General features: G+C 35.0%; 3 protein-coding genes and 1 pseudogene across 3 annotated transcripts; all 4 read right to left on the bottom strand.

Moving 5' to 3' along the window:
* Positions 1-14,555: 14,555 nt before the first annotated feature.
* On the bottom strand, positions 14,556-15,185 carry LOC146886432 (uncharacterized). Its single transcript, XM_085673445.1, has one exon. It carries the CDS (start codon positions 15,183-15,185, stop codon positions 14,556-14,558), a length of 630 nt encoding a protein of 209 aa, XP_085529571.1.
* A 76-nt stretch (positions 15,186-15,261) lies between these two features.
* On the bottom strand, positions 15,262-16,356 carry LOC114184644 (uncharacterized; annotated as a pseudogene).
* Positions 16,357-17,271: 915 nt separating this feature from the next.
* On the bottom strand, positions 17,272-20,702 carry LOC114184643 (uncharacterized). The gene is made up of 3 exons (XM_028071959.2): positions 20,481-20,702; positions 18,400-20,369; positions 17,272-17,971 (listed from the first exon to the last, which is right to left on the bottom strand). The coding sequence occupies exons 1-3, from the start codon at positions 20,700-20,702 to the stop codon at positions 17,272-17,274; spliced, it is 2,892 nt and encodes a 963-aa protein (XP_027927760.2).
* Positions 20,703-22,817: 2,115 nt separating this feature from the next.
* On the bottom strand, positions 22,818-23,773 carry LOC114184642 (uncharacterized). Its single transcript, XM_028071958.1, has 2 exons — positions 23,521-23,773; positions 22,818-23,413 (listed from the first exon to the last, which is right to left on the bottom strand). Exons 1-2 carry the CDS (start codon positions 23,771-23,773, stop codon positions 22,818-22,820), a joined length of 849 nt encoding a protein of 282 aa, XP_027927759.1.
* Positions 23,774-24,551: the final 778 nt, after the last annotated feature.

The following is a 24,551-nucleotide window of genomic DNA, read 5'->3' as shown; positions in this document are numbered from 1 at the left end:
ATTTAGCAACAATTTTATGCTTAAAAAAATTGGTAAAAAAGTTGACAAAAATTTATTACAAATAAATTTGCAAGTAATTTTTTTTTAAATCTTAAAAAAAGTGGCAGGAAGTATTTTTAAAAAAAAAATCCTAAAAAAAGTGGCAGGAAATACAAAGTTTTCTAACAATAATGTTGCTGCAAAATTTTTTTGGTAAGAAAAATTATATCATAAGCATACACGTAAGTAAATTGGCAAGTAATTACTTGCGGATAATTTTTATAAGAAAATTTGCATCTATTTTATGTGAAAAAAGTTTGTGTCACAAAATCTGCAAATATTTTTCTGCAAATTATATTTTGTATGAAAAGTCAAATGAATTTCCTGCCAAAAAATTTTCTAAACAAAATACACATCAATTTCTTACCAAAAAAAAATTTATAAAAGAATATGCAGGTATAGAGCATTTTTCTAGTAGTGTGAGGACTCAAATTTCATTTTAAGATTTGTTATGATGAATTTTATTATGAATGGCTTAAATGATTTAATTTAAATAATTTAATTTAGCTTATAATTAATGTCGTTCAGTATATGTCAAAAGAGTTATATCATGTTATCTAGTTTAGATTTTCTTGTATTTTTTTCAAACGTCAAATTGTCCTTTTCTATGATAATTTTTATTATAAAAAATTTAGTTATGTTTGGTATGTTCAATTCTATAAATTGGGGAGACTTCTTCCAACATCACGAGTTCAAGTGGTTTGGAGACTTCCTGTTAGTGGCATCCTGGTCTGAAGTGATCTAGAAACTTCCACTCACCAACACCATGAAGAGTCCATCTGGGCTTGTTTTTCGCAACTGGTTTCAGCAGTCTATAAGCAGTTTTATGTTAGTTTTGAAATGGTTGAAAAGCCAAGAAGGGGGGGGGGTTGAATTGGCTAGTTAAAAATTTAGGCTATCTTTGCAAGCTTAAAACCACCTTTAATTGAATCAATTAGATCACAAGTTAAGATGCAAAAGGTGCTGGACAATATACTTTCAGTCGATCAAAAATAAAGTTAACAAATTGATTTTACTAAACAAATTCTGTTTTGGTATAATCAATCGATTGAAATAGGAAAACAGTCGACTGAAATACTGAAAAAAATGCAAAAATGAAAATTCAAGTTTTAAACCAGGAACAATGCACAAGAATGATCAAGACCAGTTCTAAATGATCATACAAACATGCTCAATGCTGCAGATGCCATGAAAACATGCAAGAACATGAAAAAAATGATTAAAACACAAGTTTCTTAAACTTTAAAATGAAAATGCAAGAGAGAAAGGTTAGAGAAGAGAGGAGACCACGAGATTTTTATACTGGTTCACTCAAACCTAAGCTACATCCAGTTTGCCAAGGCAACCTGAGCTTGACTTTGCACTATTTCGTAAGATTTACAAAGTATCCACCCTTACACTTTCAAAATATGCAAAAACACCACAAAAGACTCTTGAATCACACAAGAGACACACCAGCACAGCAAGAACCCTCTTGCAGACTTGGAAAACCACCAGACACACACAAAAAGCTTGAGAAAAATCAAACCTTAGTGGTAGCACAATCCAGCCTACCACAAACCACTTTCTCCAAGCTTCAAACCAAGCCAAAAGCTCGAAGAATTGATCCAAGATCAATCTTCAACTGTTGCAAACTGTATGATCACGAAGGAGAGAGTTTCCAGAGCAATTTCACATTTAAAACTGATCAATTGACCTCTCTTTCGAAAATCATAGCTTTTATAGTCAAACTGTTACGAAATTCAACAGGTTGATTTTTAAATCAATCGGTTGATTTCACTTGACTTAAGTGAAATCAGTCGATTAAAAAATAAATCAACTGACTAAATTTGTTACAGTTTAAGACTACTACAGCCAACATTTTAATCTGTTGAAAAACCATTCAACAGATTAAAAGACATATTTTAACTTGTTGAAAAACCATTCAACAAATTAAAAAACAGAACAAAGACCAAATACATCTAATTAATGCAACAAGGTCTATAATATGAATTACAAACTTCAAATACACTTTCTTAATGATGTAACTATATAGAAAGCACACGTTCTGTAAGACCCGCGGAATTTAATTAATTAAATAAATAAATAATTAATAAATACGGGTAGGTTGTGCATTTATGATATTAAATTGTGTAATTTATGATGTGGAAAAGTACTAGCTCAAGTGGTTGAGAGTACTTGGTTTGTGTGAGAGGACTTGGGTTTGAGTCCTATGCATGCCAATTGTGTGTATTTTTGTTATTATTATTTTAATGGTATGTTGGGCCACATTTTTGTATGAGATAATGCTTGAATTGTGTGTGTTAGCAAGAAACATAAGTTGGCCTAGTGGTTTAGCTTTGATTTTTGGCATGGGGAAGGTCATGGGTTCAAACCTTGGTAAGTCAAATTTAACTCTTTTTGGCTTAAACTTTAGTTGTGGGCTGAATATGAATAGGTGGAGAAACCTAGCAGAAAGTGGGCAGCTAAAGGGCTGAGAAACAATCAAGCCATGGCCCTTGAAAAACAATAAAACCCAAATTTAATCATATTCCCTTTTTTTTCATTAACCAATTAGTAAGACCTATAAAAGGCAAAATTTGAGAGGAGAATAGGGTTTTGGAAGGCTATTTTCTGAGAGCTTTAGAGGGAGGACGAAATTTGGGAGTGAAAAGAGAGTTGGGAGTGAAGTAGAGAGGGTAATTGAAGTGGTGATAAGGCAAGTCTTGGTGATCAAAGGAAATTCCCCAATTTCAGAAGTTAAGCAAGGGATTTTTCAGGTTAGGGGAGCTGAACCCGAATCTTAGCTTTACTGCACTGTTTTTGTTTGATTTTTTGATGAATTGTTGCACTAAAATTCGTGCTATACTTGAGGGAATTCAGGGTTGTGGATTTTGGGGACTATTGCATTGGAATTGGACCTAAAAGTTGCCTATAATGGGATGGTATGTGGTGTATTCTGTGATTATGCAAAGTTGGGTGGTTGGGGGTTATTTTCGCGTCCAAATAATGCGTATATGCCTATCTAAATTGTGCTTAAAGAATTGGTGTGTTTGAGATGTGATTTGGGGTCGCTGGTGCAGTGTGTGCGTGCGTGAATCAGTGTCAAAACCTGCAATTCTCGCTCAGGCGAGTCAGGCTCGCCTAGGCGAGATATGCAGGGATGCGTATCCTCTATCTGCTCGTGGCCATCGCTCGGGCGGAGGGTTTTGGAGTTTGGGCGAGGGCTCATCTCGCTTAGGCGAGTGCGAGAACTCGTATGCAATTGTGTGTTTTGATTGAACAACTCGCGCAGGCGAGGTTGATTGTTGTTTTGAGCGGGAGTACGTCTCGCCAAGGCGAGACCCTCTCGCCTAAGCGAGATTTTGAAGGAAGGTTTGTGTTTTTTTGTGGGACTCGTCGCCTAGACGAGGCATTTCTCTTTTGGGCGAACAAGGGTCTCGCCCAAGCGAGCATGAGCTCGCTTAAGCGAGAATATGTAGGCTGTAGTGGTGCTGGAGGCTTGCACAAGTTGGGGGCCTAGCTTAAAAAAGGTGGGCTGGAGTGGTTAAACAAAGGCTCTTAATTTAAGCAAGCAAGGGTGAAGAGGTACGTTTAAGGAAGATGTACCCGCTGTGTTTATAAGATGAGATGAAACTTGTGAGAGGTGTTCTGCAGGGCTTTTAAAATATCTTCTTGGTGGGCTTGCTGGTGTTCCATGGGTTGTGGCTCAGAACGTATCCTTGAGTTGTGGCTCGGGATAGGGGTTAAACACGTGCCATTCTATGGGTTGTGGTCCGGAATGACTTCCCTTGAGTTGTGGCTCGGGATAGCGGATGAACATGGGGAACCTTGACTTGTGGCTCGGGTTGGCGAGTGTGCCGGTGTGAGTGTGCTGGTTGTGACCAGTACAGATGGGTCCAGATGGATTGCCCTCCTTAGTGGTTGTTGACGAGTTTGGTAGTCCTGGGACGTTACAGACTATGTTCGTATTTGGAAATCCACCTGGCGTTACGGTGTGTGATCCGTAGCATGGTTTCCGCACGTGCTCTATCGGTTGTGGTCGATAGGTGTGGCAGCAAGACACCTTGAGATACTTACTAGGAGATGTAGAACACTGCTAATATGGTTGTGGCCATGTGAAAGAAATGGAACGAGGTTCCCTGATGTACTTAATATATATGGTGGTGGCCATGTGGAGGGAAGGTAACAAGTCTTCCACTAGGTGCATCGGTATACATGGTGGTGGCCATGTGATGGAAATGGAGTAAGGTTCTGTGGGAAAAGTAAGGATATTCTATATGGTTGTGGCCATGCAGTATAAAGAAAGAGTTCGTACTATTGTTGCATTATTTGTGTTGGGTTTACATGTATATGTATGTTTGGTATATTTTTGTGTGTTTTAACTGTTAGCTCACCCTATCTATTTGTGTTTGGCGATGATCGTGTACGCGGTACACGTGAGCAGGTGATGATGCAGGTGGAGCTGGTGAGGCTTAGCTGCGGAGAGGGGATGTTTAGGGGAACTTTTATTTTCACGTTTGTTTATTCTATTTTGAAATATGATGTAAGGGCTTATGGCCTATTTCACTAAAATCACAGTTTTGTATTTATGAACTTACTGGTAATTTAATGAAGTTTTACATTTCCCGTGTTTGGGAAACGAGGCATTTTTATTAAATGAGTTTTTAATAAATGATGCTGACGTGTTATTTCTATTTTATTTTATTAAATTCGTAATATTCGGGCGGGATGTTACACGTTCCAGCCTTGATCAACATGGTTATCATCAAATCTCCTTTCCTTCATCAATGTAGGCTTCATTCCAATGGTAATGGCTTCACGATAGTTGAAAAGAGCTTCATTAATATCTTCAAGAAGTAAACCACCTTTGCTTCTCATGTCAACATTTTACACCTTCTGAAGTAAGTTTATCTTTCCTTATTCTCTATTTGCATTATATATCTTATTTGCATGAGTTCTTTTTGTTGAAATCATATGTTGTGCTTACTAAAATCTGATCATGGAAGATTTTTTTTGCATGTTCACTATTTGGATTCTGGATTGGGCTGATGTTTGTTTAAATTTATAGATTTCTTACTTTAGGGTTATAAATTTCATGTAACTGTGCAAACTCAATTTGTATTTAATATGATCTTCTATATTTGATACTAAACGTTGTAAGTACAGGTGGTTGTGCAATTTCAAAATTTTTTCCTTCATTACTGGGGTGAGAAGTTAGTCAGTGGTTCAAACTTCTTTAGAGATTCCAATGGGAACCTGGTAACTATAGAGTTTGATGGAACACATGCACCCATAAAATCTTTTTTTGTTGCTCCCGTTATCGAGTTTTATGGTCTGCATTCAAGATATTTCATAGTTACCCAATTGTTAGCAACAATATCTTAAACATAATCCATTATTATCAACTAAAGGGAGATCATGTACTTCATGGAAAGTATGTAAAGGGCAATGTGTTTTGTTTCAGGTTGTATGATAAAATGACTGGGATTGAGATAAGTTACAAACCAAGGAGACCTGATAGGAATTCTTGCTTAGATCGTGTTGTGATTTCTTCTTCAAACTTTGAGATGTGTGAATCTATAGATATATCTGACTTGTATGAATCTACTGACATTTCTGATTTTGATCAAAGCACATTGTCCATTGAACTGGACCCTCATGCATTTGATTTCTTCATTGATAAGGAATTGTCTTCTTATGATGTCAAGTGCTCATTATTGGTATTTTTCTAAGCAATCTGTTATTGCCTTATTGTTTAATTTTTTGATTAAATTTTAAGAAAGTTAACCATATTTCAAATTATCAGTATGTGTGTTCAGAGTTTTCCTTAAATGCACTGGACAGGAATTGCGACTACTACTATTTGGTCAATAGTGATGGGTTGGAGTGGAAGTGTAGGTCAAGATGGCCGTTGAGAAGACCAACAGAATGCTACATAACATCTGGCTGGAAAGTCTTCTGCACTAAGAATGGATTGAGGGTTGGAGAAAGAATATGAATTGGTGTTTATACAAATGTTAGAAACCGGATCAACATGGTGAAGATAAATTGAAATAAGTTACATGTCTATATAGGGATGTATCTGATTATATATCTATATGTAGTGATGTCATCTAGTGGTAACACTCCTGCTTTTGTGGTGTTTTAGAATCTTAAATTTGAGATGATATATGGTATCAACCCTGATTTGTGGAGGATTACAAACTCTTATTTGGATGATGTATGTTGGCATCTCATTTTGTCATATTTTGTAACTTAAATTTGGAAACATGTATGGTGGTAAACTGATATATGGATGCTTTATGAGTACTAATATATTTGTGATATTTGTACACACAACCACTTGATATTTTAATATATAAAATGAGTAGATATATATATAAGCATATATTGCAATAATGGAGCTTGTTTTTTATACTCATGTTTGTTCCAATTGTCTTTTTTATATCAATGTAACAATAAATTGGTGTAAGCTAAAAATTAAACTTCAGCAACAAAATTATACTTAGTTAAATAAAGTTTAAATTTGTTTAATTCATTACAATATTCTAATTTTTTTTCGAAAAAAATCTAATTTTAGCCAATCCCTACAGAAAACATGAAGCAATTGTAATATTCCATAAGTGAAAGTAGACATGATTGCTGGATTACATAAGTGAAATTAGAAATCATTGCTGGATTTGTAATATCACATAAGTAAAAGAAGTACTTATCTAAACAAACACTTAAGGAATTGCGAAAGGAACACTAATATAAGATTAATCAATATTTAATAAAAAATAAGTTAAAATGATCAAATCAGAAAATTTAAAATATGTAATCTTGACTTATATTCAAATTGTAGAAGTATAAAAAAATATAACAACTTAAAGGGAAACAGTTGATAACAAATGCTATAATACCAATTCTATTTTTTTGATGTCCATCCTTTTTATGGAGTACTCTCACAACAAATCCCTGCACTTTCAATTTTATTGCTTTTAATTTTGCCTTTACAAAATAATGGCTCTGTATATATTTCTTCTTCAAATGGCCAAAGTATAAAACTATTATATGAAAACAAATAAAAGACAAATGTACGAACATTACAGTAGATCGACATTACTAATAATGACATCCCTATACAAAAAGGTGCATATAAGTAGAAAGTATTCATAATGAATAACATGATTAAAAGCTTAAATACTTCTAAAATTGAAGACTTCCAAAAGTTAAATCTTAAAACGCAAGTACTTATATATATATAAAACAGAAGCTTCCAAAAGGGTAAACATCAAGACTGAAGTCCTTTATAAGTTAAAGTTTCCAAAAGAGTCAACTACTTACATAAAAATCTTATTAACAAATTCATCAATATTCATTTCTCCTTCTTTCTTGATCACTTTGGTCATCTTAGTTGTTGATCATTGTCCTGATTGCTCTTCCTGTGAAATCTCATTATCATTGGTAGATTGAGCGGACAATCTTTTTGCAGGAGTTATATATCCTTGTGAATCAGGATCATGGTCTATTGTACCTGAGTGATTATACTACATAAGCACAAATTCACAACATATAAATATGAATATTGTGAAAACATTAGAAGTAGTTATATTGGAATTGAAAACCAAATTTTTGATGTTAAATACTTAAAATAAAGCTATCAGTATCTGCACTTAAATCACAAATGCTTTTCGAGCTAAATTCTGCAATCTGTATGAAATAGATACATTCAAAATTAGCAAACCACAAAAATAGAAACCATATCAATACTTACAATTTGGCTATCATTGGAGTTTGGTACATCACAATCAATTTTTTGACTTTCATCTACAACCTGTTCAAGAACCACGTCAGAAGTACTTTTTTGACTTATATCTAGAGTCTGTTACAAACACATACACTACCAATCAACAGGCATACTATAAAAATCAACAGAGCATTATTAACCATTACCTTACACATATTAATTATTACCTCATTTTTTTGGAATTGATCTTTAATTAGTGCAATGATATCAAGATTTGTAGAAGCTTTTACTACTAATGCATTTCTATTTCATGGTTGTATTCTAACTTTAAATGCTAAGGTGCATCCTAATACCACATCTAAGTCATTAGGAAAACATCTTGGATCATCTTCACCTGCCTATTGTCAATTTAATGATTTACACTAACTTATAATTCATTATATATACATACACAACGTATATATTAAAAAATTAGGAACTAAATCACAATTTAATATGCCAATGTATGACTTGTATCATAACACTCCTCAAATTTGCAGTTGTTTTTTCAGTAATGTCAGTACATTCTTGATCCCACATAACAAAATTAGCAAAAGAACCTTGATAGCAAACTTGTATTTCTAACTTGTACCTAAAATTGTGCAAAGTTATTATTATCCCAAATAAAAATAACATTTTTATTCTTAATAGAATAACTTACAACAAAGAAAGTTAGCATACTAACTTGACTGCAACAATCAGATTATATCCATCACATGTAGTGCATTTGAAAGCACTGACTTGTTAAGTTCTTCTATTACAATAATTGCAGGCTAGATAGCTCCATCCATCTTGACCAAAACAAACTTCATTGTTTTTGCAATAGTGACACAAAATGCTTCCTATAATAAATAAACACATATACAAATTGATATTAACAATTCATACATCATTTAAGGTTAAAAAGGACATTGAATATTACCTGCTTCATTGCAACAATTTCAGAAATCATCTTAACATCAACCTTACACATAAACTTATCTTGTTCACTACTCTAGGAGCATCTAGTTAGATAACTTCTAATTTGTGAGTGAGAGATATCCATTGGAGCTAATCTACAATTGTCCAAATCATTAAAATAAGTTCAGATATAAGAAAAAAGCATTAAAATTCAAAATTCACTTACCCAATCAACTTTTGCTTCATTTCTTTAATCTCATGAATGGTATCGTCCATTAAGAACTTTGAACCATGCCATGAGTTTGATATGAAAACTGGCCACTGCCCTAAAGGACAAATAATTTATTAAATTCCTACATAATAAAACAATATATAGAAGAATATATTTACTACTTGAAGCAGGCTTAATCTTTGTTTGAGTCAAAATAATCACAAAGTTGCCTTCATTTTTCATATCCTTCACAGCTTCCCAAAACTTTGTGGCATATCCATCGCACAAAGTACAATTTGATTCTTACATTTTGAACCACCCCAATAATATTTGATTCCAATGTGATAGTAATTAGTTCCAAACATTTAAATATATACCAAATAACCATAAATGTAATATATACATACGAATCACGATTGATGGACAACAATCTCCATCTACGATTTCCTTCGTACTTTTGAACTTGTATAATTTTAAAGGTATATTTGGCATAGGATGAGGTTTGACAATAGTTGCACCAATAAATAACAACTTATATTCATGTTCACATACACGATATTGATCATGACTTTTTAAAACTTTAAAGTTATGCATTTGTCACAATCGAAATCGTGACGGGATGACGAACCAAAAAATAAAAGTTGTAAAAAAAAAAAGTTTTGGAGTCGCCACCATAGTTATTATAGGAAACTATGGAAAACCATAAAATGGAGCAATGTCTACGAAAAAAGAGATTGGGGGTATGGGAGTTAATTACGCGTAGGGAAGGTGTTAGCACCCTACAACGCCCATCCTAAGACGACACCTTTAATTAAAATACAAATTGATGTGGTCTCCTTTAAATGTTTATTTAAAAAAAATAAAAAAAATAAAAGATAAATATAAATAAATAAATAAATAAATAAATTAATTAATAAAAATAAATAAAAAAAATAAAAAAAAATGACAAAGAAAAACAAACGTAACAAAAAAGATTTTTTTTTTTGTTTTTTGGGCCCGACAAGGATTACTCCTTGCTCCTACGTATCTCCATTCATAATAGAGAATCAGGGTCACCTAGTTCTTTATGAAAAAGACTTTTTGAAAATAATTTGTTCGAAGATGTTGATATCACTCTTTTTTAATATTTGAAAATTTTGTATATTTTTTAGTAATCTTATAGAAAAGCAAAGGTATTAAGTAATAAGTCAACGCGAGCGGTCACACGAGCACTTATACATTTTAAAAGTTAAAAGGGTATTTAAATTATTTATTTGTTATTACTTCCTTTAAAAAACAAACTTCCGAAATAAGACATTGATACCCAACAAAATGTGACTATTATATATCCACAATATATGAAAACATTAGGAAAATAAATAAATAAAAGATTACAAAATAACGTTTAGGATTAAACATATTATTTTAATATGAAAAAGTTTTACAATCCTTAACATGAAAAAAATATGGCACAACATATTCATAAAATGTCAAAACATGATATATCTCACTTATTCACGCAACAACGTTCACAACCCAAAGCAATCAACAAAACATTAATTATAAAACTAATGAACCCCAAAAAGCATGACAATAATGTTTTTTCCAATCAAAAAGAAATAGTGAAAACATCAAATTCAACCAAGATGAAAAACACATCTCGAGAAATACTGCACAACAGAATAAAAACTTAATTTTGGGAACCTGAACGGGAGATCATACTTACAATAGTTGCGTTGGAACACTAAGAAGCACGTGGGGGTGGCGATCGAAGGTGTGCCTTAATTACAACGAGTTTTAAAAGGCAAGAACTAGTCTTAATATTATTACAATATGGGAATTAAATCATAGAAAAAAACAGAGCGCAAAATCAAACGTGATCAACAAAATTGATTCTAATTAGTAAAAGAGATATTGTTTTGAATTATATTACTACTTTCTCTATCTGGAAAAAAGAGGTGTCATAAAATCAGAGCACAAAATCAAACGTGATCAGGACAGATTAATTATAATTACAAAAAAGATATTCTTGAGAAACATATTAATATTTTCCTCATCTGGAAAAGGAGGTGTCATAAAATCAGAGCACAAAATTAGAGTAAATAATTCTAAATATTAGAACATATTCTATTTCTAATTATTAGACTAACTTCTTAATCTGGAGCAAAAACGACAAAGCATAGAGTGAGGGTGCGAAAATTAAATGTTGGGCTGCCGTTAGTTGCAAGAAAAATGGTGTGGGTATATAGAGTATTTTGGGCTAAAATAGAAACAAAGCCTCAAAAGAAAATACATACAAAATTAATTTTTTTTTCTTTTTATTTATTTATTATTATTATTATTATTTAGACACAGATAAAAAACCAAAGAGAAAACTTATTTATTTTTTTTATATTTTATATTTTATATTTTTTACCCTTTTTTTTGAAAAAATAAATTATTATTATTTATTTAGCGGGACGAAATTGGGTGTTGACAGCTGCCCCTCTTTACTTAGATTTTTCTTGATAATATGAGAATGTTACATTTTCATATTCTCAAAGAAATATAAGTAAAGATAAAGACATTAATTTCGTCCGATTTCAAAAGAAACAAAGGCGAAACATGAAATCAAAAGTCACAAACCAACAACCTCATTTCCAAAGGATTCAATGACCATTACAAGTAGAAGGTCTTGATCCAGAAAGACATAAACATTTTGCAAACTAAAACTTTTTGAGAAAGATTAGACCAATCCTGAGGAGAGGGTCTACATCTAAAGGATTCGGCGACCATTACCACGTAGAGGGCCCCGATACCAAAACATATACTTTTTGCCAATATAATTTCCTTTTGAAAAAGATTAGACCAATCCCGAGGAGAGGGTCTACATCTAAAGGATTCAGTGACCATTACCACGTAGACGGCCTCGATCCAAAAAGGTATACTCTTTGCAAATATGATTTCTTTTTGAAAAAGATTAGACCAATCCCAAGGAGAGGGTCTACCTCTAAAGGATTCGGAGACCATTACCACGTAGAGGGCCTCGATCCAAAAACATAAACTTTTTGCAAACTAAAACTTTTTGAGAAAGATTAGACCAATTCCGAGGAGAGTGATAAGTGCATATTTTTGCCCTCATTTAATGTTTAATTCTGGGTATTTAATTGAATTTGTGTGCTTAAAGATTGATTTAATTGGGATTTCCTATAATTGGGTTTATTGAGCATGAGATACAAAAACATGTTAAAAATAACTTTTCAGTTGCATAAATGTTCTTTGGATATTATGAGGTGTGTTAGTGCAGCTGCAGCTAAGTTGAGCTCATGGAGGTGTGGAAATAAATTGAATAAAGCTTCATGACACCTTAAAGATAAATCCAAGAGTAAGAAAACAAAAATCCAAGCCAAGCATTGAATGAAGACGGCAAGAAAAGCTTGAAAAAGTGGAGAAGTTTGGCTAAACAAAGAAGAGAGGAACAAAAAAATTGGACCTTGTGGTTTTCTTTATCTTTATGATAGAAGATAATTTGGGAAAAATATATCTTTAGATATTTTATTTGATATGTTTAAATAATTATCTTATTTAATTATATCATAAAATATTAAAAGATAATAACTACCAAATCTTTTTAAATATGACAAGATCTTCTTGAATCTTTTTAGTTCCACAACAAACAAATATATCTTGAAGATATTGGATTATTTAGAAGATAATTTAAGGAGATTGCAAAGGGTTGATTTGGAAAATTTATACAAATACTAATTGGTGATAATTTATCATATATCTTTAATTAATTAATTAATTTAATTATATTAGATATTGATATTATCAACCAATTATATTTGTCAAATAGTCTATATCTCTCCAAATATTTTTTAAATATTTATCTTTATCTTTATTTTAAAAGATATTTGAGGGATTTTAGCAACAAAAAAGCCTAGTCCAATTCCTATATAAAGACACCAAGGGAGAAGCAGAAAGGACAAGCTCGACACGTCGGAATTGAGGAACCCTTAGGGGGACCTAATTTCTTTCTCTCTCTTTTCTTCTCTCTATTCTTCTCTCTTTATTTTGCATTCATGGAGTTCTAAACTTCTTGGGTTGATTCCATTGTAGTTTCTTAATTGGATTCTGAGGTTAGATCAATTAATTTCTTTGTTCTTTTTATTATTGTTGAGGTTTTCATTCATCTATGTCTTTTATCTTTGAATCACGTAAGAAGTAATGATTTTAAATCTATATGCATGTTGGTCATATGAGTCCAAGGGTTTTTAAATTGAATTGAGACTTTACTTTGATTTTATTTAGAAACTTTCATATGATTAAATGAGTTTTTACCAATAATTGAGACTTTACTTTAGTTAAAGGTATTTACTCTAACTACAATTAATTGAGACTTTACTTTGATTAATTAAGCTTTTTATTTGGTGACGAGATAAAAGAATAGACATGATTAGGCATAGTGAAATTTGATTGAGACTGTACTTTGATTGAATTTACTGTGGATAATCTAAAAGTTCTCACTTTTAATTGAGACTATACTTTGGTTAAAAGTGAGAACGCCAACAAATTAATTGAGACTTTACATTGATTAATTTGTAAATCTACAACAATAATTAATTGAGCAATAATCTTTAGATAATCGATGATGAATCTATTTTGAAAAAGCAATGGAATCAATCTATTTTCTTTACTATTGTTTTTATCTTTTCTATCTTATTTTATCTTTTTATCTTTATCCCTCATATTTTTATTATTTTATTTGACTAACTCTTTTGTATAGATTTTATAAGAACTAATTTGTTAAAAATCAATTATGTGTTTGTTGGGAGACGACTTAGAGTTACTTTACCCTTTCTATTTTTTTTGACTACTATCTTAGCAATACTGAAGTTGCTATAGTTTAGTAGTATTAATTTGATCGCGTCAACGACAGCGTTATCAGACAGGGTCAACATCTAAAGGATTCAGAGACCATTACCACGTAGAGGGCCTCGATCCAAAAACATAAAATTTTTGCAAACTAAAACTTTTTGAGAAAGATTAGACCAATCCTGAGGAGAGGGTCTACATCTAAAGGATTTGGAGACCATTACCACGTAGAGGGCCTCGATCCAAAAACATACACTTTTTGCAAACTAAAACTTTTTGAGAAAGATTAGACCAATCCCGAGGAGAGGGTCTACATCTAAAGGATTCAGCGACCATTACCACGTAGTAGGCCCCGATCCCAAAAACATATACTTTTTGCAAATATAATTTCTTTTTGAAAAGATTAAACCAATCCCGAGGAGAGGGTTTACATCTAAAGGAGGACCTGAAAATTGATTTAAGCATAAACAAACACAACGTGAATGCCATGTGAAAACCTTCCCCTATGGGCTTTTAAAGTCTTGATGGTATGATGTGATGAGGGTGCATGAATGCATGCATAAAACTCTTATTTTTCCTTCTTTTCCTTTTCTTTTCCATTTTCGTGGCATTTAGTGAATTCATCATAAATGTACCCTTTTACCAATATTTTTATTATTTTTAATTATCAGCTCAATGTGACACTTTTGCAACACATTTATGAAATGATATATATATATATATATATATATATATATATATATATATTGATCAAATAAAACGAAATACAAAAACTTGACAATAATGTCGATATCCTTAGTTGCATCCTTTATTATGGAATCATCATGCATATAATTTTTTAACCGCATCAGAGTTGACTGGCAATGGTAACTCCTCCCCATCCATCCTTATGAGAATTAGTGCCCCACTAGAGAATGCTTTCTTCACCACATACGGGCCTTCATAATTTGGAGTCCATTTGCCTCTATGGTCCCTTTGTATAGGTAAGATTTTTTTCAAAACTAGATCGCCTTCATGGAACTCTCTGGGACGCACCTTTTTGTGAAACGCTTTTTTCATTCTTCTTTGGTACAATTGTCCATGACACACCGCATTTAACCTTTTTTCCTCAATGAGGTTAAGCTGGTCAAGTCTGGCTTGAACCCGTTCCGCTTCTTCTAATTGGGTTTCCATCAATACTTGCAAGGATGGGATCTCTACTTCAAAAGGGAGTACTGCTTCCATTCGATATACCAGAGAGAAAGGTGTTGCCCTGGTTGAAGTACATACTGACGTGCGATATCTATGCAAAGCAAAAGGAAGCATCTCATGCCAATCCTTATACGTGACTACCATCTTTTGTATAATCTTCTTTATATTTTTATTAACAGCCTCAACTGCCCCATTCATCTTCGGACGGTAAAGAGAAGAATTATGGTGTTGAATCTTAAATTCTGTACACAATTCCGTCATCATTTGATTATTTAGGTTGGTAGCATTATCAGTGATGATCTTATTAGGCAAACCATATATCAAATCAACTCTCTTCTTATGAATTTGGCACTACTTTTCTGGTCACACTGGCATAAGAGGCCGCCTCTACCCATTTGGTGTAGTAATCAATTGCAACTAAAATGAAGCGATGTCCATTTGATGCTTTTGGTTCTATGGCTCCAAAAACATATATTCCCCACATTGAAAAAGGCCATGGTGATGTCAAAACATTTAGGGTTGTGGGTGCCGTGTTAATATTGTCAGCATATACTTGGCATTTCTCACACTTCCTCACATGCCTACAACAATCATTTTCCATGGTTAACCAAAAATAACCAGCCCTCAAAATCTTTCTGACCATTGAATGCCCATTCATATGTGTGCCAAAAGTGCCCTCATGAACATCTTTCAATATCACTTCGGCTTCTATTGCATCCACACATATGAGGAGAACCATATCGTGATTTCTTTTGTACAAGACATCCCGATTTAAAATAAAACTAGCAGCCAGTCTTCTTAAAGCTCTTTTATCATTGTCGGTTGCCCTTTCAGGATACTCTCGAGTTTCAAGATAATGTTTGATATCAAAATACCAAGGTTTACCATCTGACTCCTCCTCGATGAAATGACAATACACTAAGTCCTCACAACTCTCCATTTTGATCATTGGTAGTTCTCTGTCTAGAACAAGCTCAAACATTGATGATAGGGTAGCTAAAGCATCGGCTAATTGGTTATCTTCACGAGGAATGAGCTGAAATGTTATAAAATCAAAATACTCTATCAACCCCTTGATGTAAGCTTGATAAGGGATTAATTTCTGATCTCGGGTCTCCCATTCTCCTTTCAACTGATGGATAACCAAAGCTGAATCGCCATACACCTTCAAAAATTTTGCTTTTGATTCAATTGCTGCTCGAATGCCCATGGCACATGCCTCATATTCTGCAATATTATTTGTGCAATTAAAACATAGTCTTGCTGTCATTGGTATGTATTGACTTTCCGGAGAAATAAGCATTGCCCCTATTCCATGCCCTAATGCATTAGATGCACCATCGAACAACCATATCCATGCCTTTTCATCCTGGCGTCCCTCATTCTCTTCAAACAAAGCCATGATATCTTCATCTGGAAAATCAGGCTACATTGGTTGATAATCATCAATGGGCTATTGAGCTAGATACTCAACAAAACGCTACCCTTGATGGATTTCTGAGTGACATATACAATATCATATTCTGACAAAAGCATATGCCACCTTGCTATCCTCCCAGAGAGAGCAGGCTTTTCAAAAATGTATTTTATTGGGTCCATCTTGGATATCAACCATGTAGTATGACTCAACATGTATTGTCTCAAACGATGAATTGCCCATGCTAGTGCGCAACAAGTTCATTCTAGCATAGAATATATTTTCTCGCAATTTATGAACTTCTTACTCAAATAGTATATTGCATGCTCAATCTTCCCGGTTTTGTTGTGTTGGCCCAACACACAACCCATGGATTCCTCTAATACAGTTAAGTACAAAATAAGGGGTCTTCCGGATTCCAGTGGTCGCAGTACTGGCGGGTCTTGTAAGTACTGCTTGATCTTATCAAAAGCAGTCTGACAATCCTCGTTCCATTCTAGAGCTTGATTTTTACGCAACAATTTGAAAATTGGTTCACAGGTAGCGATTAACTAGGAGATAAATCTAGCAATGTAATTCAGCCTGCCTAGGAAACCTCGCACCTCCTTCTCCGTGTTGGGAATTGGCATTTCTATTATTGCCCTCACCTTGTCAGGATCGACCTCTATCCCCTTTTGGCTAATAATGAAACCCAATAACTTTCCCGATTTCACACCGAATGTGCATTTAGCCGGATTTAAACGGAGTTTAAACTTTTGTAACCTTTCAAACAATCTTCTTAAGTTGACGAGGTGTTCTTCTTCAGATTTAGATTTAGCGATCATATCATCCACGTAAACTTCAATCTCTTTGTGCATCATGTCGTGAAAAAGAGCTACCATCGCCCTCTGATAAGTTGCCCGAGCATTCTTGCGACCAAAAGGCATCACCTTATAGCAAAAAGTTCCCCCACAATGTAATAAAAGTAGTTTTTTCCATATCCTCAGCCACCATCTTGATCTGATTATAACCCGAGAAACCATCCATAAATGAAAACAACGAGAATCTGGCTGTATTGTCCACCAACGTATCGATATGCGGTAATGGAAAATTATCCTTTGGACTGGCCCGATTCAAGTCTCGGTAGTCAACGCACATTCGAACCTTCCCATCCTTGTTAGGCACAGGTACAATGTTTTCTACCCATTGGGGATATCTCGCCACAGCCAAAAAACCAGCATCAAATTGCTTTTTTACTTCTTCTTTAATTTTCAAGGACATTTCTGGTTTCAATCTCCTCAACTTTTGCAAGACGGAAGGACACTCTGGCTTGAGAGGGAGTTTATGTTGCAATACGTTAGTATCTAGTCCTGGCATGTCATTATATGACCATGCGAAAACGTCCCTTAACTCCTTTAGTGGAGCACACAATTGCTCCCGTATTTCTTCTTTCTTTACACTAGTGCCAATTTTCACTTCTTTTATCTCTCCTACATCTCCTAAATTGAGCACTTCAACATTCTCTTGATGGGGTTTTATCTCTTTAGTTTCTTGTTCCACTTCATCCTCATAATCACCTTCCATATTATCAACGAGGTGCTCAAAATTAGGAAAATCGACATTAACATTTTCAAAACATCCATCATCATATCTGCATTTTTGAGTTTATAAAATGGATAATAAAATGAAACAAACAAAAACGCCAATTAAAAATGATTTTATTGTCACATTGAGCATAAAAAGATTTAAAGATTAAAAATGGTCATCTCAAAAAGTCTTACATCCTAAAACCGTGAGTAAAGCAAAAGGATAAACTAAAACTATTACATTTTTTTCAAATTAAACATCATTGGTAAATTTATTATCTCCCAATTGTTCAGCTGCATATCTGGAGGACAAGATCGCACGAAGTTCAAGCTTTCAGATCCACTTCCTTCCTTTATAGCTGATATCTGACAAGTGTTAACCCATCCAGCACTGCGGAAGCTTTTCTTGATATCACATATGTGAATCTTCCCTATCTTTCATTCTCGACCTTCTATGCGAGCCAAGATTCGCTCCTTCTTCTCTTCTAACAACCTCCTCTTGTCTTCTTTAGTAGGCTTGTACCCCAAACCGTATCTACCCTTGTTTTCAAAGACCTCTAAGGGGAAAGTTAGCCCTTGGTTATTTTTACCAAGCCCTTTTCCATATTGGTAACCCTCTTTCAACATAACCTTGGCCATCATGAGGGAAGCACAAGACATGTGTGGGACCATCGAAAATGGTTCAACATATGCATTCCCCACAATTTCCAGTGATTGAAAAGCTGTCTCAAAGGCTTCCTCTGCTGCTTCAATGTAACGAGATGATGAGGGCCCACTCACAAAGAGGTCCTCCTCACTTGACACTATTACCAGTTTATCACCCATTATGTATTTCAGTTTCTGGTGTAATGTTGAAGGCACCACTCCCGCAGAGTGGATCCAAGGGCGGCCCAACAAGCAACTGTAAGCTGGAATAATATCCATGACTTGAAATGTTATTTGAAAGATACAAGGACCGATCTGAACTGGCAACTCTATTTCTCCCATTACTTCCCTCTTGCTTCCATCGAAGGCCCTTACACTCATGGCACTCGGCTTCATGTGCATACCATCACATGGCAATTTTTCTAGCGTCGATCTTGGCATCACATTTAATGAGGAACCATTATCAATTAAAACTCTTGCCATGACATGGTCCAAACATTTCACAGATACATGCAACGCCTTATTGTGTCCTTTACCTTCAGTAGGTATCTCATCATCAGTAAAGGTGAGGTAATTATTAGTCGTGATATTGCCAACAATTCCCTCAAACTTGTCTAGGGAAATATTCTGATCCACTTGAGCTTTGCTGAGTATCTTCATTAACATCTTTCTATGGGAAATTGAATGCATAAGTAATTCCAAAAGGGAAATCCGAGCAGGCATGCGTTTCAATTGTTCTACTACTTTGTACTCACTTTTTTGTATAAACTTTAAAAACTCACAAGCCTCTGCATCAGATATTTCTTGCTTTTCCTTTTTTTTAGGTCCTTCCTGTGTTTGCACGTCCTTTTCTTTCAAGAGTTCTTTAATTTCTCCTATTGTTATTCCCTCGTTGCCAACTACGTCCTTCCTTAAAATGGGTGGGGTGAAGATACAACCACTTCTTGTCATTCCTCCAGTGCCTGATATATTTTCTACAATTGGCTCCCCATCGGCTGATTGATTTTTTGTTTGTTGTCCCTCTCCTAACACATGTATACCGTATTTCCAAGGGACCGCCTTCTCACTTTTGTATGGGAAGGGTGAAAGTGATAGGATGACAACAGATTGTCTTTTCGGAAATGTTGGTGCAAGAGTGGATATAGCGAAACGAATTATCAATGGCTTTGGTGGCGACATGACAGATTTCTCATTGGTTTGTGCAAAAACTTCTTCCTCCTTACCCCCACGACATACTTGTACGATATTCTTATTGATCAGATTTTGCAAAAAGCTCTCAAACCTATTGCACAACTTGATGGAGTGTTTAGCACCTGGATGGAACCCACATGCCTCATTCAAGTTATATTCTCCTTCCAACAGTCCTGCTATTAGTAGCGCCTCAAAAATATCCCTTTGTGAACTCTGAATTTCGCTCACATTCTTAACCAACTTGGGTTCATTGAGATCAATAGCATTTATCGAAGCATTACCATGCCTAGAGAGGGGATTGGCCTCGATGTTGGGTTTATCCTCTTGAAATTTTAACCACCCTGAGTCTATTAGAGCTTGCACCTTGTCTTTGAAAGATAAGCATCTCTCGGTAGAGTGTCCAATGGCTCCTCCGTGATAATCACATTTGGCATTTATATCAAAATTCTTAGGATATGGCGGTTGCAAGGGCTTCATCGGGCAAATGGCTACTAAAGCATTACGGAGTAAATCTGGCAACAACTCTGTGTAAGTCACAGGAATATGAGTGAAATGAACAAAATTCCTTTCTTGATTGCTTTTGGGACTAGCGATTTGCCCCAAAGGCTGGTTGAGATTTGTGCTAGCCTAAGTTTTCCAAGTGTTATTTGAGGTGTGTAGTGGCTGATTAAATCCCTATTATGGAGATTGTGGTTGGTGGGTAGCTGTTGTATGAGTCACATAAGGATGTCGATTCACCTGTCGTTGATAATTTTGAGTGTGGGCTTGGTTTTCCCACCTTGGTACTGTGGACGTTGCGTGCACTTCTACTTCCTTTTTCTTCCCTGGATTGAAACCGAGCTTTCTAAGAGTTGTAGCTGCGAGCGAGCTATATGCAATCTTTCCATTCTTCAACCCAATCTCTATCCTTTCACCTATGATGATAATATCGGCGAAAACTGAAGATACATTCCCTACCATGTGTTCATAGAATGGTGGTTATAATGTGCTCACAAACATTGCCACCATTTCCTTGTCATGAAGAGGAGGCTCCACTTGAGCAGCAAGCTCTCTCCATCGTTAGGCATACTCTTTAAATGATTTTGCATCCCTATTGGCCATGTTCTGCAATTGCAAATGATCTGGCGCAATATCCATGTTATACTTGTACTGTTTCAGAAAAGCATCTACCAAATCCATCCAAGAGCGAATGCAAGACGCCTCCAAGTGGGTGTACCAACTCAACGCTACCCCAGCCAAACTGTCTTGGAAGAAGTGGATCAACAATTTGTCATCGTAAGCATAGGCAGCCATCTTTCGACAATACATGGTTAGATGGCTTCTAGGACATGTGGTACCCTTGTACTTTTCAAACTCCGGAACCTTAAACTTGTGAGGTATTGTTACATCACAAACTAAGCTTAAACCTGCAACATCGCCAAACCCATAGTTTCCACCTCCCTCAATAGCTCGTAGTCATTCTTCCAAAATTTCTAATTTAGTTTTCGTTCCCTAAACTCAGCGGATACGGCCTGCATAGTAGGACGTGATGTAATCTTGTCCAAAGAGTTAACACTGATAGTGGTGTTTAAAGGCTTGGGCATTACAGTCTCTCGGGGTCCTGCGAAGATAGTCGCTTCATTCTCTTGAGGATTGATTGGGAATGAGAAGGAAGCACGCTCAGTCTCTGAATATTCTCCAACAGGTGGGGTGTAACCAGATGGCAATCCGTATGCTGAGAAAGTAACAGGACCGCCGTGAGTGCTTTCCTCACCCTTTGCCGATGAAGCTTCTCTTGATGCCTTTAGGGACTTCAAGGCCTCCAGTATTTGACCTACTTGGTCCTTTAGTTGACTGATATCTGCTTTCACTGCCTCTTGTGCTATTTCCCAATCTTCCATATTCTTTCTATTTGCTCGCGTCCTGTAGGGATGCCTTGGTTTTGTGGTATTTGTTTTTTATTATTTTTGCTCTATTATTATTTAAGAAAAAGAAATAATAAGAAAAAGAAAACGAAGGAAAACAATGCAAAACGTTTAATTTATTAAACAAAATTATAAAGCTGTAAGTAAATTAACATGGAAAAGAGTCAATACAAATCCCACCCTCTAAAAAGCTTATAAATGAAATGCAAAAGAAAGAAAATCTTAATCTCTAGCCCTAGATATCATGCTCTTCATCTCTTCTATTAATTTCTTGCAGTGGTCCAAAAAGGTCTCAATCTTCTTCGGAGGATTAAAAATCGGCTGTGCAGACTCAACTTCAGATAGTAATCGTGGAATGTCTTCGATGGCTCTATTGGCCAAGGCCGCCAATTGCGAAAAACTTTTCTTCCAGTGTCTTATATTCCATTCTTGCCCCAATGTGTAGTCATTCATCTGGGCAATCATCTCTTGATATCTTTTCTCGGATTCTGCTTGATTCTGACGTTCTTTATTCATCTTCATATCATAGGTCATCATTATCTCCTTCATCTGTTGTTCCATCTTATTGATCTTAATCTGGGCCTCGTGCAATCTTTTTAATGCTTCCTTTTTATCTCTCTTAACCTCTTCATACATTTTATTCCTGTAGTACTCAGATGAAGTTGTTGCATCTCTTTCATGAGCCCTTAATGTTAATTCGACATTGGCTGTAGCAAGATCTTGTTTAACTCTGAATGAATGATTCCTCTCTTCCCTCAGTGTCCTAAATAGCTCTTGGTACATCCTTGTCCTTTCTTCATTATCATGCCTAAGGCCTGCACATTCTTGTTGGAGCCTCTGGAGATCATTACTTAACTCGTCATTTTTCATCTTTACTACCTCTATTTCTCCTTTCAAGATTGTCGCTTCCTCAGATTCTGCTGGTTGTGATTGTTCTGAAGGAGAGAAGTCTGACTTGAACGGTAGCTTTATCACTTTAACTCTCTCCATAATCCATCGATTGTAAGACATTCTGTCCTCAAATATCCAAGACCTTGGATCTTCCTCCACACACATAATCTCATCCCTTAATTTGTCGAATTAAATCGGGGGAAACTCCTTCCTCATAATGTGTCCATATGGGCAGCAAAGTTCTTGGATTTGGAGCGCCCCGAATGGGATACCCATATTGTCATTGAGCTAACACAGGATTATAATTTATATAGCTCCTTCTGCCTATGAGAGGTACATTAGGAAAATTTCCACATGAAATGATACGTGACCTAGATTGCCAAGGAAGGCACCATCTGATCTTTCCCCCATTCAAGCTTGCACAAAACTGAGCCCAATCCTTTGCCCCTTTAATTTCTGGCTTGTTCAATAAAACTTCTTCAACTGGACCCTCAACATTTGAAATACCCTTATTAATTCTTGAGATGAACCACACGTACAACACAGGTAAACAACATAACATCTTCTTCTTCTTGAAGTCATGGCAAAGGTTTAGACTTTCGTACATATCATCCAAAACTGCATTAACTGGGCTTTCTGAATGATTTTTGTAAACCACAAATACATTAATGGCGGTGTGGTCAATGATATTCTCCATGTTAGGGAAAAACATGGCTTCGTAAAGTGTGATAGCTAAGACGTCCATGAATGTTTCTCCAAATCCTTCTTCAGTCAATTGTTGCAAATGCCACTCCAAATACCCCTGAGAGATGCCTTTCGAATTGCCCTTGGTAATCATTTTACCTTCTAGCTCAACAGGATGCACTTTCAAGATCCCTGCTAACATAACAATTGAGATAAGTTGGTCTAAGTATCTATAGGGGACCTTGCCCTTCATTGACAAACCTAGGATATGCTCAAATTCTTCTATTGTGGGTACTAACTGAAATCTTGGAAGGTGAAACATCTTAATGGTGGATCGTAGTATTGGGCCAAAGTTGTGAGTGATGCAACTTGAACTTCCACTTTCAACAAACCTAATAAATTCTCATATTTCCTCTTGAAAGTATTCCTTGATATGGTTTTCATTCTTCCAGCTAACTCTCTCAAATTACTCAAATTACCTTCTACAACCTTAATGGATAACTTTTTCTTCAAAGAAACAAAATCTAATTGCCCCCCGACTCCAGATTCCATGTTAATTTGCCTTTTCTTTTTAAACTTAATCACAGCTTTATAATTTCGGACCTAAAATTAAATAAACATGATGAGATGATATGGGAAAACATAACTATATGGATGCAATAATATATTATGCATGATTTTATTACTAAAACAAAAATCAAGAGGAAAAGAAAATAAATAAATAAATAATAAATAAAATAAAATAAAATAAACCGAGGAATAAAAAACGTGTATATCTCCCTTTGTGCCTTAACAAAGGTTTGGCGCCTAATGGATCTAAGGTAAAATACATGCGCTTACCAGGATGGTTTCCTAATACCTAAATATCAAGGTCACTAGAGCTATGACCCACTTCATAGCATTTCCCACGACAGTTGGTAAACAACAAGAGGTGGGAATACCAATGAAGGAAACAAACTCTAGCTGGGGTTCTCACAATGACCACTTGGGAAGTACATCCACTATGACACTGCTACACAATCCCCTCTACTTCTAAAGTTACTCATGCCCGGGTATAGGGCCCCACTCATGTCATGCACATAGTGTGTGTGTGTGAAGGGAGAATAATGCATACCCAAACCCCTTCCTGCAAACAAATAGAGACAAAAAACAGACTAATATATATAATAAAGTCATCTATCCTAAGATTCAAAATTCAAGCATAAGAATAAAATAATATGTACAATAAATAAATAAATAAAATAAAATAAAAAATCATCCAAAATTAATAAAAATATACACAATAGTAATAAATAATGAGAAATAAAAATAAAATAAAATAAAACAAATA

The sequence above is a fragment of the Vigna unguiculata genome, chromosome 5 (genome assembly GCF_037176805.1).
Source record: "Vigna unguiculata cultivar grain cowpea cultivar isolate G323 ecotype 2 chromosome 5, ASM3717680v1, whole genome shotgun sequence".
Lineage (NCBI taxonomy): Eukaryota > Viridiplantae > Streptophyta > Magnoliopsida > Fabales > Fabaceae > Vigna > Vigna unguiculata.
This window is presented reverse-complemented; position numbering and strand designations above follow the sequence as displayed.